The sequence below is a fragment of the Pelodiscus sinensis genome, chromosome 2 (genome assembly GCF_049634645.1).
Source record: "Pelodiscus sinensis isolate JC-2024 chromosome 2, ASM4963464v1, whole genome shotgun sequence".
Lineage (NCBI taxonomy): Eukaryota > Metazoa > Chordata > Testudines > Trionychidae > Pelodiscus > Pelodiscus sinensis.
The window spans coordinates 81522743-81539229 of record NC_134712.1 but is presented as its reverse complement, the minus strand read 5'-3'; the positions used below and the strand labels follow the sequence as shown (position 1 = coordinate 81539229).

The 16487-nt window shown below is 42.1% G+C and overlaps 1 protein-coding gene across 2 annotated transcripts in view; it reads left to right on the top strand.

The window, feature by feature from the left end:
• MYOM1 (myomesin 1) overlaps positions 1–16487 on the top strand; it is a 97821-nt gene that overhangs the window by 12001 nt on the left and 69333 nt on the right. For both annotated transcript variants that reach the window (XM_075920929.1, XM_014581523.3), the window contains exons 3-4: positions 7947–8084; positions 15118–15328. In XM_075920929.1, the coding sequence (XP_075777044.1) occupies positions 7947–8084; positions 15118–15328 (349 nt within the window). The remainder of the gene's footprint in view (positions 1–7946; positions 8085–15117; positions 15329–16487) is intronic.

The window sequence follows — 16487 nt, the reverse complement described above, 5'->3', positions numbered from 1 at the left end:
AGTGACACTCCAAGCACCACCAAATTGCAAGTTACTGATACAAGGTATGGATGTGCTAGAGCTTTTTGAAGAAATGAAGAGGCAAAAAATTAACACTGGCAAAACTGTCTGTTGTTTGCTAGCATCATTTTTTGAACTGGCTGAATCATTTTCATTGAAACTATCCAAAGATATTCAGCCTTGAGCAGTGGGCAAGCATGGAGAATTTCACTCTGATGGTTACAGTTTATCAGAATTACAGGCATGGGCGGCATTCTAATATGCAGGGGAAGGATATGCCTCCCCAAACAAACCCACATGGACCTGCCCATGCTCTGGCCAGAGGCCTCCTCTTGCTGCTAGTTATCCCCAGCTCAAGCAGGCTACTCTTCTTCTGTGAAGAGACTTGGGTAGCTGCACAATGTGGGGGGCTCCTGATATTGGGGCTACATCACTCAGTGCTCCAGGACTGGGTAGGAGGGGGGTCTACAAACTGTCTGGCACTCCAAGGTGGGGGGTGCACACTCACTCGATGGTCTTCTGGCAGGAGTGGCTGCACATCACCTAGTGTTCTAGGGAAATGGGGGATGGTGACTGCAAGGGCAGATTTGGACTTGTGGGGAAAGGGGAGCAGAAGGGGCGGGGCCTCATGTAGAAGAGGAAGGCCAGCTCAGGAGCTAGCCTTGCTCACCCCTGATTATGAGCAACTAAACCCCAAGGTTTAGAATGGAATGTATTAGGCAACTTTACCATAGGCATTACCACCAGCTCTGCCCCTTACATCTATACAATGGCTACAGGGGATTCTGTGCCAAAAAATTCAAAATTCTGCACCAAAAGATTCAAAATTCGGTATACATAATTGTCAAGATAATGCAATATAATCATAATTTGATTGATTTCATAATTTATTTAAACTACAATACAGAACAAAGTCACAATAACAATTCAACATTTCCTAAGCACATAAAAGTTAAGTTGCAAACACTTGGTAACTAATAGCCTCCATTCCAGCAGTTGTGTCGGGGGCAGCGCACAAACCCCTCGCCCTCTGGTTCATGGCACTGAGAGAAACACATGGCCTCTGCATCCAGCTGCTTTGAGCAGTGCACAGGCACGGACGGTACAGAGTCTGCCCAAAGCTCCTGCTGGGCTGCAGCACGATGGCAGGCTGGATCCAGCCACTGGTTTGATGATAGGGTTGCCAGATGGTTTCAACAAAAATATTAGACACACTTGACGTTACATCACAATCTACAACATTACATCTTATTTAGAAAATACTGGACATTTATATTTTCTCAGTTTGTTTCCCAAACAGAAAGCTCAAATACTGGACTGTCCTGTTCAAAACTGGACACCTGGCAGCCCTATTTGATGGGCTGGATCTGACCCATGGATCGTATTGTGCCTTCCCCATGACATAAGTCTTTCACTGAGGATTCCCTTATTATCATTTATAAGGAAAGTCCTTTACATCACTCTGGCAATGTAGGAGGCTTTAACATTTTCACAGGTGTTATGCTGCTGGGGGGAATTGACTGAGACAGGGAACAGTTAACTATAGGAACAATAGGCATGGGGCTACATTACTGCAACTTTAGAATGAGCTCAGTGAACTCAGGCAGGCTGTTTCATACCTCTAACCTGCCTCTTGCATATTAAAAAGGTCTACTCTTACACTCCAGTGTCCAGGAGCCACAGTCCCAAGAGAGAGGATGGAACAGTTTCTCTTCTGCTTGTTGGCATCACGTTCACCCAGCCCTCCTCCCTCGTTTCTGAGCGTACTTAAGGCACACTGGAACAGATTTGCTACTTGGACTCCCAGGGAAGAACCATATGTCCCCCAGCAGATCTTTTTCTCATTTATGTGCAAGGGAGCAAGGTGGATACACAAAAGTACGGGCCATATGAATCCCCCCCCCCCTCCGAGTAAATGAGAGATCTAAATTAATCCCACTTATTTTCTTAGGGTATGTCTACACTACCCTGCTAGTTTGAACTAGCGGGGTAATGTATGCATACCGAACTTGCTAATGAAGCCCGGGATTTGAATTTCCTGGGCTTCATTAGCATAAAGCCGGCGCCGCCATTTTTAAAAGCCGGCTAGTGCGAACCCCGTGCCGCGCGGCTACACGCGGCACAGGCTAGATAGTTCGAACTACGTAGCCATTCCGAACTATCCACGAGGAGTACAGATAGTTCGGAATGGCTACGTAGTTCGAACTATCTAGCCCGTGCCGCGTGTAGCCGCGCGGCACGGGGTTCGCACTAGCCGGCTTTTAAAAATGGCGGCGCTGGCTTTATGCTAATGAAGCCCGGGAAATTCAAATCCCTCCGGTAGAAGGGGCGGGGATGGACCCTCCATGCTGCCCAGAGTGTGGCTCCTCCCCTCAGCGCTACCTGAAGCACATGGCGCAGCACTCCGGGTGTCGATTTAAAGGACCCCGAGATCTGGCTATCACCACTGCCACAGTAGCAGTTGCGGCAGCCAGGAGCCTTATGCCCCTTTGAATTGCTGGGCCCTAGGGCAACTGCCCTCTTTTCCCTCCCTCATACCCCCATCGGCATGCCTGGTTGGGACAAGATGGGAAATGACTCCCAAGGAAGGAGTACAGCAGAAAGGGATCTTGGAGTCATAGTGGAACACAAGCTAAATATGAGTCAACTGTTGCAAAAATGGAAAACATCACTCAGGGATGTATTAGCAGAAGTGTTTTAAGGAGTAATTCTACTCTACCCCATGCTGTTTAGGCCTCATCTGGATTATTGTGTCCAGGCCAGGGCACCACAATTCAGGAGATAATGTGGACAAATAGGAAGAAGTCCAGAGAAGAGCAACACAAATTATTACAATCTAGAAAGCAATGACCTGGGAGGGAAGACTGAAAGAATTGGGTTTGTTTAGTCTGGAAAAGAGAAGACTGATAGGGGACATGATAACAGTTTTGAAGTACATAAAAGGTTGTTACAAGGAGGAGGGAGAAAAATTATTCTCCTTAATCTCTGATGATAGGACAGGAAGCAATGGGCTTAAATTGAAGCAAGGGTAGTTTAGGTTGGACATTAGGAAAAACTTTCTAACTGAAGGAGGTTAAGCACTGGCATAAATAGCCTATGAATCATTGGAGATGTCAATGAACAGGTTAGACAAACACCAGTCGGGGTGGTCTAGAGAATACTTAGTCCTGTGATAAGTGCAGAGAACTGGATAGATGACCTCTCGAAGTCCCTTCCAGTCCTATGATTCTATGGTAATTTTTACCCCTTTTAAAATTGTTTACCACTTTTTAAATGTATTTAATTCAGTCTTCGAATGTTGTTTTCTTTTCTGCCTGTTTAACAATCACTGTACTCCACTTGGCAAAATGCTTGGAGTCATAGATTAATTGGATCTGGATTTTTACTATAGCTCTAAAGCCTTTTGTGAACCTTTTTAAGAAGGATGCGCCATGTATTATATTACTTTCCCTTCCACATCAAGGCTCCACCAAGAGCCATCCATTCCCACCCACTTCATGGGAAGAGGAGCAACAGCCCAATGATGCTTATTCTCCCAACAACATTGTGACACATGGTGTGAATAACCTGCACAGGGAAGTAAGGAAGCTCTTTATTCCCCTACTCCACTCAAATTCCTTGTGTGGGTGTAGAGTCTGTCTTGTAGTCTGGTGCACAGTCTGATCTGAGAAAAGACTTGACTACAACTAGATATGAGCCTAAGGAGGTTAGGTTCAGTTCTGAATCAAGGTTAGGGTTAGGTTAGGTGTTTCAGATCTAAGGAAATGGTACTGGGACAGGGCTACGCTCACTATGATGGCACCTCCGTCTGGCTGTCTTGAGGATTATCTTCGCAGGATGGTACACCCTCTCCAGGTGGTGCCTTGTCTTCTGTCATTTCTGCTCTTGGACCCATGCCAGTCCAAAAACTGTGTCATCCTCTTTATGACACAACCCTCTGGCCATATCACAATCTGTGTTCCCCCATTCCAGGGATGACTGCTGCAGTCCAACTGTCCCGCCGTTGAGCCAGTGGCAGTTATAGCCAGTGGTCTGGCCACTTTCCCATAATGCCAGCACTTTCTTTGCCTTTGCCTCAGAGCCTCAGCCTTCAAATCCCAGCAGCCAGCTAGGAGCTCTCTCTAGCTCCCTGCTAGCAGCACTGCTGTGTCCAGAGTACTAGCTTCTTTCTGCCTGCAGGGAATCCAGCACTTCCAGCTCCAGGGAGTAATTGATTCCTCTGCCCTGTAGCTCTTCTTATATTTGTCTACCAGGTCCTGAATGGCTTTTTCTTTCAGCCCCTAATTGGCTGCTCCTTCCCTAGGCTACGTCTACACTGCAGCACTATTTCGGGATACCAGAGTATCCCAAACTAGCCATCCCATTTCTTCACAGCAAGCCCATTAATTCATAATATAATGGACTTGCTATTCCACTGTTCCTGTAAACCTCATTCCATGAGGAGCCAGCGCCAAAGTACGAAATAAGCTATTTCAAAATAAGATTGAATTAAGATATGCAATTTGTGTAGCTCAAATTGCGCAATCTTATTTCAAGCTACAGTGCAGTGTAGACACACCCCTATGGTTCTGTTTACACCTTAGAGATCGGTATTGGCCAACATTTTGTCACACAAGGGTTCTGTGTTTGTGCTTCAAGAAGAATCAAGGGTGGAAAAGTATGGGTTGGATTTAACAGTGCTGAAAAATTGAGTCAACTATTTCTACCACAGATCATAGAATCAGAGCTGGAAGAGACCTCAGGAGGTCATCAAGTCCAGCCCCCTGCCCAAGGCAGGACCAGTCCCAACTAAATCAACCCAGCCAGGGCTTTGTCAAGCCGAGACTTAAAAACCTCTAGGGATGAAGATTTTACCATCTCCCTAGGTAACCCATTGCAGTGTTTCCCCCCCCCCCCCTATGTTTCAGTTCAATGTAGAAAGAGTACAAAATTGGTCTCTCTAGATTTGGAAACAATCAGCATCAAAAGGTAAGTTCACGTCCAGGTTTTAAAATCTGTAGTGAACCACAGGAAATTTGAAAGGGTTCAAATTCAAGATGCCCATTTTGCACCATTTTAAAATAGTACACGAATAAGACTTTTTGGGTGGGTAAAAACCTTAGTTTTCCTTCTGAGCAGTGCTCATTTATGGACAGTAACTAGCATGCTTTGGGGTTGCTGTCATATTTTTGCCAGTTGTTTGTGACTTGTCAGAGTGTATTTGTGGTTGGCTGCAATGCACATATTATATCATCTACAAATCCTAAAGATAAGTACATTATCTAACATTATACTGCTGCATATCCTGTTTCACACTCACTCATGCTCTGTGTTGCCTTGTCTAGATTATTGGTCACATCTTGCTTTATACCTGGATTTTGGTGCCGAAGGTCATAGAGCTTGGAATTCCTAATATGTGGCAGCTGCTGAGCAATGCAAGCATATCTAGCCAATGCCACTACAGCTCCTCAATGAGCCATATTGTCACAGGATGAAGCAGAAACCAGCTTCTAAATGTCTCAGATCTAAGGAAATGGTACTGGGAAAATTCTATTAAGGGAATTTTTCTCCACATTTTTAGCCCTTTTCTTCTTTGGGCTTTTCTGCTACAGAGAATGACTTCATCCAATAAATCCGCTTTGTATGTGTGCATATGTGGAGAAACATTAGGAGAAGTCCAAACATAGTATAATAGTGCAGAGAGTCTAAATCCAATCATCAAAGATAGGGATGTAAAAGAGTAGGCGAGTCAACTACTCTCATTTCTCCCTGCCCCACTGTTGTTGCCTATATATCAGAGGCAGCAAAGGGGTGGGAGAAGCAGGAGCCAGTTCTGGGGGGGAGGGGGAAGATGGCTTAAAAGCCAGTTCACCCAACACCATCTCTTCAGTGGGGAGTGAGGGCATGGGAGGCAGAGGCACAGCAGCACTGCTGCTCTGCCTATTAAATGTAGTAAGAGCCACCCAGCTCGTGCCAGGTACTCTCTGTGGCTCTGCAGTTTAAATGTAGTAGGAACCAGGCTGCCTGCACACCCAGCTCCTACTACATTTAAACTGCAGAGCTGCAGCAGCCCCTTATCGACAAATTGTATCGAGTACACGATTAGTCATTACTCAATACTTAACATCCTTAGTCAAAGATGCAGTCATTCCTATCTCATATATGGCTATCCATTTCATTATAGGCAGAGCTGGTAGCACTGCCTATTATTCAGGTTGTCCAAAGCATGTGATCATGTAATTAAAGTTTGTGGCTTAATGCATGCACACCAGGGGGCAAATTTATGTTACAATTGATGTGATCACCATGTGTTGGTTAGTATGTACTGCTTGAAGCAGCGGATGTGCTAGCCTTTGCTCTGAAGAGAGGAATGAGATGTACAGATTGACATACTACTTGCACTTTCTTGAGCATTATGGAGAGACCGTGCCTGGCAATCAAACTTGGAACAATGCTGCTTGGTCCTAGCTTATGTCAGCCTGTAATATTTTTCCCCTTATGGACTATCACAAGGGTGGGATTTAGCAGATATTTTGGAATATCAAGAAGTTCCATCTTGGAACACAAATTATGGTAGTTGCATCTCTAAAGCATGTTACTCTCTGGATTAAGGCTTCTTACTACAGAGTGCACAAGCCCATATATGCCTGAATATTTCCTGTATTAGTACTAACAGTATAGATTTGAAGATTATCTTGAGTTTCATTCAGTTTCCCATACCAAATAGCTGGACTTAAGATGTGACTGATTATTCTAGTCAAGACCTTTCAGGCTACCCATTTATAGCTGGTGTAGACATGGATCTTGGTGACATACAGTGTAAAAACCGGATATCCTTGGATTTCTTGTGGCATGTTCAGATTGCAAGTGGATAGACAGGCCAAGGGTTCAGAAAAGCCTGATGCTTATTTAGGACTTATACCATTGGTGTGTATTATGAATATGAGGGGGAAATGACTAATAATAAGGTCAAGGCTTGTTGTTATATAATACTGAAAATATTAGTAAGGAGGACCCGTGCTTTTGGAAAGAGGGAGGCATTTGGCATTCCATTGTTAAACTGAATGATTACACTTTTAAAAACAAACCAGAATGCTGTACAGCTACCCAGGCCTTAAATGTGTTCCAACTGTCTTCAGAAATTTGTCCAAGGTTAAGGGACAAAGATTTGGCAACTGTGGCATTTCCTTTTACTGTGTTTCTTCTCTCCTCTACTTTTTCTTCATTAAATGACAAACTAATTCATTGTGTTTGCTTTTTTTTATTATATGGTAGTGGGGTAGCATGGAATAATAGTAGTACAAAGTCTCATCAGTCACTGAAATTCACACTACCATATAGTTTGCATACATTTGGTTTTAAAAATATTAGCACTCAAGTGTTTTGCATATCAAAAAATATTCCAGCTTGGGGAACTAGATAATTTCATGGCTGATTTTAGAATACAGAGCTTTTCACCCATAGCTCACTGGCTGAAATTGAGTACAGAGGATTAAAATCCATTAGGATTTGTTAGATGCTCAATGGCCCTTGGTGACAGATGATGGCAGTCACAGGCCAGGATCTAGTGGAGAGGTAACCACAACACAAAAAATTTCATTATAAGTTACGTGAGTTGGAACCTGCCAAACTTGATTAACACAGACTAGCCATGGATGGGGGCTTTGAAACCCTAGAAGGCTCAGCTAACAGGAGTGGTGAAATGTGCATTGCTAGTATGTATACTGGACATTCTCCATACATAGAGGGATTTAATTTCAAGGCCCATCAATTTGGCACCTTTAATGAACAGAGATAAAATGCATTTCGGAAACTTGCTAATTGAAACATCATAATTGCTTGCTAAGAAAACATCTGAGAACTTAAAATTATTATAAAATGCCTAGTATTTCTTTTAGTTTTTGGGATGTTTTCTCAACAGCTTGCCAATTTTCTTTGTGAGTCTAATTATGTGACTTTTATTTCAGACTAAAAGATTCCAGTATAATGATAGAAGATCAATCCTATAAGTTGAGTCCCAGAGCAAAGAGGGCAAAGCAGAGTTTACTGTCTGAGGAAAAAGAAAATAAAGCCATTGACTATGTAGTACCAGTGTTCACAGGACGGTATGTTTGTTTTCCTTTCCCTTTTTCTTGGTGTTATTATTTATTTACAAAATATTACTTAATATTATAATAATTAATAATCTTTCTATTTTATTTAATCTATCAAAATGATTTTTTAAAAATGGGTTGGTTTTCCCCCACATTACATATGGGGAAACAAAGACACAGAGAAGTTAAGTGTTTTGCCCAAGGTCACTGAACGAGTCAATGACAAGCTACGAATCTATTCTGATTTAGTTTTGTACTCTTGCCATTTGGACTATGCATGCCTTATTTCCTATGAGAAGGAAAAAGAATTATGAACATTTAGCCATGTAATAGTTCAGATTATAATGGTCTTTTCTGGTTTTTGACATCAATGAATCTGTGGTGAATTTGAAGGGTCATGTACCCCACTTCCTAGAAGTCTGAGAATCAAGTTTGTTTGTTTTCCTGTTTAAAAGCTTTTCTCTGTAATTTAAATGTCTCATATCAAATCAGTGTTAAATATGGCAAAACTGAAAAAAAAGCCTTGGTCATGTTTTGCACTAGAAGAGGAAAAAAATATTAATAAAAGCAATTAAGATCTCAAGTCCAATATAATTAAATCTAATGCTCCCAGGCACTGGTGATACTTATTTCATGTCCACTATTGATGTGATACATTTCAGCTGCAGCAATGTCCTCAGTAAATCTCAATGTGAACTTTACATAGTAGCCAAAACCAAGGCAAACATGGAGACTTTCCTGGTATATGACATAAAGATTTATTATGAGTTATTGACAGCCTAAGCATAGTCACTTGTTCAGGTTAATGTAATGGAAAGCTAACTCGTGATTAGAGATCAGGAGAAAAGCCCATTTACTGCCAAATACACACACCTCTGTTTAGCTTTTGTGTCTCCTGCAAAGCTTTTCACATGACATTTATGAAATGTGAGAGGCAAGGTAGCTGAGGTAATTTCTTTTATGGGACCGACTTTTGCTGGTGAAAGAGACAAGCTTCTGAGCTTTATGAGCGCTTCTTCAGGTCTGAGAAAGCAAACTACAGTCTCCAAGGCAAATACAAGATGGGATAGATTGTTAAACATAAAGGCTATATTTACACTGCCCCTGTTTTGCACAAAAAATATGCAAATGAGGCGAAGCTTGGATTATCACTGTGCCTCATTTGCATAATTAACGAGGCTCCATTTTTGCGCAAGAGGCTTTTGTACAAGAGCTGTTCTTCCACATTTTTGTCAGGAAGAATGGCTCTTGCACAAGAGGATTTTTTTGTGCAAAAAGGAGCTGTATAGATGGCTCCTTTTTGTGCAAAAGCCTCTTGCACAAAAATGGAGCCTCATTAATTATGCAAATGAGGCACAGCGATAGTTCACGCTTTGCCTCATTTGCATATTTTTTGCGCAAAATGGCAGTGTAGACATAGCCAACGGGTTCACAATGTGATAGGAGACCGCATAAAATGAAGTGGGCAATTAGTACTTTCACAGTTGTAGGATTATAGAGGATTAGTGGGCAGTAGTGTGTGTTACAAGTTGTTGTAAAAGGCCATAAAAACCAATGTCTCTGTTAAATCTACGTTATTGACCTGCATAAATTATGAATTTAAGTTACCAGTCTCAATTTTTGAAGGTTTTGTGCCTATTTCCTTTGAGAATGAGGATTATGAGGTCAGATGTGGAATAGTAGCTGTGTGAAAAGTGTTCACCTATGGCTGAAAATGTGGAATTCACTGGTATTATGAGCTACTACTGAATTTACACTTGGAAATGGTATCTCTTCTACTGTGTGTGTAATCTCATAAATAGATTTGAAATCTCATACACAATTTGCAATAAAGCTCCTTTAAAGTTATTTATGTTTTGTGGCACTAAGTGATTTAGGGCAGGTCTACACTAGAAGTTCTTATTGGCTACAGGTGAAGATACACTATGCCAGGGTTCTGAAATTCCTGGCCTATGGGCTTGCTTCATTCAGAGTGATTGTGCAATTGTCCCTGCCAGAGTTAGCTTGATTTAAGCAGTAATGCAGCCCTTCCTTTAGCTAATTGGGGTGTTTAAAAGAATGTTGCATTTGCAATTTTCCATTAGCTGCTTCTACTGTCAGAAGACAAGACACTGGACTAGATTGACTTCTGGTTGGGTCCAGTTTAGCCATTCTTATGTTCTTATGCTTCCCTTTCTCCCCAAGACAAAAGTGTCTCCTTTTAGATATGCCAAGCCTTTACAAATGCAATTTGTACAATTCCTCCTTTTGGAGGGAAATGTTGTCCGGCAGTTGGATCACATGACTCCTGTTTTGCTTTACTAGTGGATAGTGTGGTTTGGGCAAGTCATGACTACACTGTGCTTCACTTAACTTGTTCATAAAATTAGTATAATATTACCTAACTCAGCAAAGAATTCTGAAGCTTAATTAATTTCTGTCTGTACAATACCTCGAAATCCTAAAATAAAATATGCAGTAGAATTCCAAAATATTATCATCAGTACTATTATGATGCCTTATACTACTACCTTTTGTTGACCCAGCTCCTGCACATGACAATTCAAAATGTTGTGAATGCTTTTGGGCAATTGTGTTGGCACACACTGTGATCCTGAATTAGATTAAGAGTTTTAAAATGCACATGATGGTCATTAGAATGTCCAAGTAGGCCTTTTAGCATATGTGTTTTGTTTTTGTGAATTTGTTGGCATCATATTGATGTTTGTGTGCCAGGATTGTGGAAGTGATATGATGCGTCACTGTCAAATATTTATTCTTGCTTGAAGGATAATTGAACCATGTGTATGTTATAAATCAAACCTAAATTCTCCTGTGAAATGAGTGCACAGCTTCCCATGTGCAGATAGTTTGTACAAGAAATAGATACTTGAAAAGGTCAGCATTCTAGCCATTAACCACTGCTGTTATATTGTCTGTGATACTGTTTCAATAATGTATCAATGCTTCCATTAGAACCCTCTGCTTTCATGGGTTTCAAATTCTGCTGTAAAAATACATTCATGTGACTCTTTTTCTTACACACATTAAGGCTGTGTCTACACTGGGCCACTTATTCCGGAAAAGCAGCCGCTTTTCCGGAATAACTTGCCAGCTGTCTACACTGGCTGCTTGCTTTTCCGGAAAAGCAATGACGATCTACTGTAAAATTGTCAGTGTTTTTCCGGAAAAACTATGCTGCTCCTGTTCGGGCAAAAGTCCTTTTCCGGAAAAACTATTCCAGAAAAGGGCCAGTGTAGACAGCACAGTAGTCTTTTCCGCAAAAAAGCCCCAATCACAAAAATGACGATCGGAGCTTTTTTCTGGAAAAGTGCGTCTACATTGGCCACGGACGCTTTTCCGGAAAAAGTGCTTTTCCAGAAAAGCATCCTGCCAATGTAGCTGCGCTTTTTCCGGAAATACTTATAACAGAAAACTGTTCCATTTTAAGCATTTCCGGAAAAGGGTGCCAGTGTAGACGTAGCCATAGAGTGAACATCAACTTCCCTGGAACTGCACAGGGTATAAGTCAATGCAGAATTTGGGTCATGGAATATAAAATTTGGGAAATCCTGTTGCTGTTCCAGCATATAAAGTACCAAGTGCTGATCCAATTACTACTGAATCTAATGAGGTCATTTCTGCTATAGTTAACTGCTACTGAATCTGGCTCATAGACAGGAACTCTGGACCCAACAACACATGTCAGATGAAAATTTGTAGGTGCCATACTTGAAGGAAGTGTTTTAAATGTATAATTTTAGCAGGGGTGCAAGTAAACAAAATATCTTACCAGTAGGGAGGGGGTGGACACACCAGCTAAGGGGGGGAGGGCATGTGACCACCCAAGTGGCCCCTATGATACTATGCCCTGCCCCCTGCCTGGGACCCCCATGCTCTTCCCCTCCTCTCCTTTCCCAAACCCATATTACCTGAGGCAAGGTGGGGGGTAGGAGATGGTGCTGGGATGGCAGCTGGAGTAGCTGCTGGCAGTTCTTTTCTTTTCCTCACTGACCCTCCCAGTGGGGAAAGCAGCAGAACTCCAAGCCCTGCTCCCTTTTCACAGAGCTGCCACATTTCAGACTGACAGGGCTAAGGGGTGGAGCTGGGAGCAGTCTGTGTTCTGCTCATTTCCTTTATGCCTTTTCCAACAGGGAAAAGAGGAAAACTCCTAGTCCTTCCCCCTGCCCTTCTACAGAGCCACTGGGTCTGTGTACAGAGCAGGAGGGGGGGAAAGGAGCAGAAAGCTGGCAGCTCCTCTGCTGCCCCAGCACTCCCAGTTCCACCCCTCAGGCTCCAGCCCTGTACACAGAGGCATGGCAGCCAGTGGAGGGACTGGGGGGTGTCCTGCAAAAAATATTTCTGGTCAACCATGCAGGCTGAAAATGACTTGCAGGTATGGCATACCAGACTGTACCAGCCCACTTGCACCACTGCATTATAGGCTTGCACAGGGGCTGCGGGTATAATAGGTGGGGAAGGCATCGCCTTCCCAAACTACCAGCCTGGCCTCACCCATATTCCTCCTTAAGAATGCCTACGGTGGGCATACTAGGGTCAGAGTGTTGCTGCCCCAGAAGGCTCTGCACCACCTCTCCATGGGGGAGGGAGGGCCTAGCTTCTAGGGGGCAGGGCCTTGGCAGAAGGAGTGAGAATAGGGGTGGAGCTGGGGGCTTGCCTCCCCTAGTACTACCTTCACCCACCGCCCATGGGCTTGCACCTGCAGTCTATACACAGGTTAAGTTCCAACTGAAATCAATGCGAGCCTTAACTTTATAAGAAATGTGCAATCAGTCCCTAAATGCTCTGTTATTTTTTATGTGATTCATCCTTGCTGGGAACATTGAATCCTGATCTTTTGCCTGGGCATATAAGGAAAGGAGGAAAATAATGTCTTTGGAATGATTTCTAAGCTGCCCAGGGCCCAATCCTGCAAGGTGCTAAAGCTCCTATTTACCTCACAGAAGTTGCTCAGAACTTGGAGTGTCAAATCCAAGTTCCATTACATTTTGGTATCTTAACCATTTGTAATGAAAAAGAAAAGAAAGTGAGCTTGCCTTAAAATAAAAATGTTATAGATTCAGCTATGTTTAGAAAGCCTCATTTATATTTTTTATATTAGGGCAGATCTGCACTTAAAAAGTGACACTGGTGCTGCTGCACTGCTGTAGAGCTTTAGTGAAGGCGCTACTATGCCAATGGGAGAACTTCTCCCATCAGCATAGCTAATCCATCTCATACAAGGCAGTAGCTATGTTAACAGAAGAAGCCCTTCTATTGACACAGTGTTGTTTGCATTGTAGGTTAGGTCAGAATAACTGTATTGCTCAGGGGCATGGATTTTTCAGAGCCTGAGTGACACAGTTATACCAATGTAAGTTTATAGTGTGGATATGGTCTGAAAAATGAGTTTTTAAAACAATTTTTAGAAATCTCCATTGCTATTTCTGTTGCTTCATATTAACATAAGAACATAAGAACAGCCATATTGAGTCAGACCAATGGTCCATATAGTCCAGTATCCTGTCTTCCTACGCCAATGCCAGGTGCCCTAGAGGGAGTGAACAGAACAGGTAATCATCAAAAAAATTAAAAACAACAAAGAGTCGTGCAGCACCTTAGAGACTAACAAAAAATGTTGATCGTATCATGCGCTTTCATGGGCTAATCCACTTATTCATGGAGTTTAAGGGGTCCAGTTTTCAAATAAATAGCAGAGGAGGACGGGAAGGGGGGAAGAAAAAAAAGGGGGAAAGACATAATCAATAAATAGCAGAGGGGGGATGGGGAGAAAAAAGAAGAAAAAAAAGGAAAAGAAATAATCAATTACCTTAATGTACATGGAAGTTATTAAAGGCTCATCAAGAGAAAAGGGAGAGAAGATGGCAGAGAACAGAACATTTTGCATTTCAGCAGACACAAGTGGGGAAAAAAGAGTATGGAGCTTCCTTCATCACCAGATTCCATGTTGCCTTTCTCTCTGCTGAAATAAACATTTACTTTTGTTAAACATGTTTTATTTTTAATCTAAACCAATCCAGTGCTGTGTTTAAAATGAACTGTTTGGTAACTCCAGTTAAAATAGCAAACTGTTGAATATTGCCTCCTTAGAGGGGCAAAAAATCATAATATTCCTCTTGATTTTTCCAGGACAGGGCAGGATATTTCAGGACATATGATTCTGGGAAAATTCAGGGCTGGGAAGAATGTGAAGCCATCATGCCAGTTGATAACTAAGGCTGGTGGAAGCCACTGGAAATCTGTAATATTGCAGGCGGGGCTCCCCAGTACGTAAAACAGAGTGCATGCTTATTGCTGACTGTGGACATTCCAGAAGTGAACCACAGTAGCAAGGCATCGTGGGGCACTTGGGGTTACATTATAAGAAGTGATACAATTCTTCGTTAGTCTGGATTGCACCACAGAATGTGACAATATTATGAGAGATGCTGATTGTATGCTTCATTTTCAAATGCTTGAGGGGCATGTTAAAAAGAGATTAAAGTGTTTTTGAAATACTACTCATCTTTAAAAAAACAGTTTGAAGAACAAATTATTTTGCTAACTTTAAAGAATAAAACATTGCTTTGATAGTGGAGAACTTTTTGTAGTGCCTGGGGATTTTTTTAAATATAAATCATAAGTGAGGAGTTTGTTAGACTACTTCTGTTAAGTGCCTCTACAGCAAATCACTATTTGAAGTGTTATTGTGATAGCTGTACTATGGGTATGGCTTGCACTGATCTTTACCTCCATGGAAATGTGAAAGCACAACAGGAAACATGTTAGAATGAAAAATTGCATGACACGCTTGTTACAGAGAAATGCACCAAAATTATATTGTCCTTATCTAGTATGATATACTCAGTCTGTACTGTTCTGTATATCTGTTGTTAATATGATACAAAATTGTTTCCTAGGTAATGATCCTTAAAGTAGATACAGATTCTGAAGAGTCTTAGGCCATTATATATTAAACGGAGAGGGTCAACCTAAAATAAATTGTTATATATTGAATGTTTTCTCACTTCTTTCCAGTGTGATTGTGCTTTTTTAATTCCTTCAGTCAAGTGCTTGTTAGCGGGATTACTGATACAGAAGAAGAAAGAATTAAGGAAAGTGCTGCATACATTGCCAGAAGGAACCTTTTTGCAACAGGTGAAGGAGTTAGTGCAACTAGAGTGGCCACTTCATCCTCTAAGGAAGAGCAGTATGAAAAGAAGTCAAGGAAAGTAGCAATACGAGAGTCAGCTGAACGTTTGGCCCTGAAGAAAACGGTAATAAAACACAAATAAATCTATGGATTGTAAGAACTTTGGTCCTGGGATCCATTTTTTGTTTGTATTGAGTCTGGCACAACATTCCAAGAAGCTCGGGGATCAACTCTGCCTTCCCTCAACACTGTACTATGGGATGCTTACCCACATTGCTTTGCTCTGTCTATCGACAGGGGAGCTAGCAATGTGGCCATGAAATGTTGACAGTGGGAGGCAGAAAAAACTGCTTGACCTTTTTTCACTTTTGCCAACTTTTGCATGTCAACAGCACTTTTGTTGCCAAACCTTCCCAGTGCAGACATAGCCTAAATGTATTTTCATAGGCTTAAATTGTGGCTTTTATCTTTTTGTCTTGTGTTGAGTGTGTGAGAGAGGAGTTGTAGTACTCCAGGAGAAACAATGGGAGCTCTCCATTTGCTCTGAGGGGAAAATATTTTGTTGTACCCACCTTCAAGGTACAACATATTTCCTCCTGCATGGCTAGATAGTTGTGCAGGCCAGCAATTATGGGGAATGGGAAAGGAGTATGGCTGCTTTTGTGGAGTTGGGGGAGCATAATCTTATTCAAAAGTGTTTACTGATGACTTCTAATCACAGTGTAGAAATTAGGGAGGGGGAGTATGAAAGGCATCAGAAATGAAATCTAGACTTACTAGTAGCTTTGACATCTAGGTGTTTTCACATCATATTTCTAAACTTTGGAAAATGCTTTAATCAATAGAATCTTAAGAAAACAAATATTGATTTAGTAGTTTTTAAAGTTGCCATCTGCTTGGTCTTTTGACCATCCTGGCCTCTTTGTCTAGTGCTTTGCTGGTTGCCAGGTTTTTATTGTGTTTTTTTGCTAGATGCATGTGTAGCTGCATATGCAACAATCTAAATTATTGGCCACAGCTGGGATCATCTCAGGGCTTTCTAGCCAGCACCCAGGTCCCACTGTGCATGCTTACATCATGCCGAGGTAGACATTAGCCAATGAGAAAGCAGTTCCTTACTCCTGCCCTTAAATCCTTCCAAGTTTTATATAACTTTCCAAGAGTTAAGGCCTTTACCAAGGTTCACCCCACCCCTGGGACCTAGCCTTGCCCACAAACCAAACCCACCCCACCCCACTCCCTTGACACCTTGCCCCGCCCACAAGCTGTTTTGTCTGTGCCTT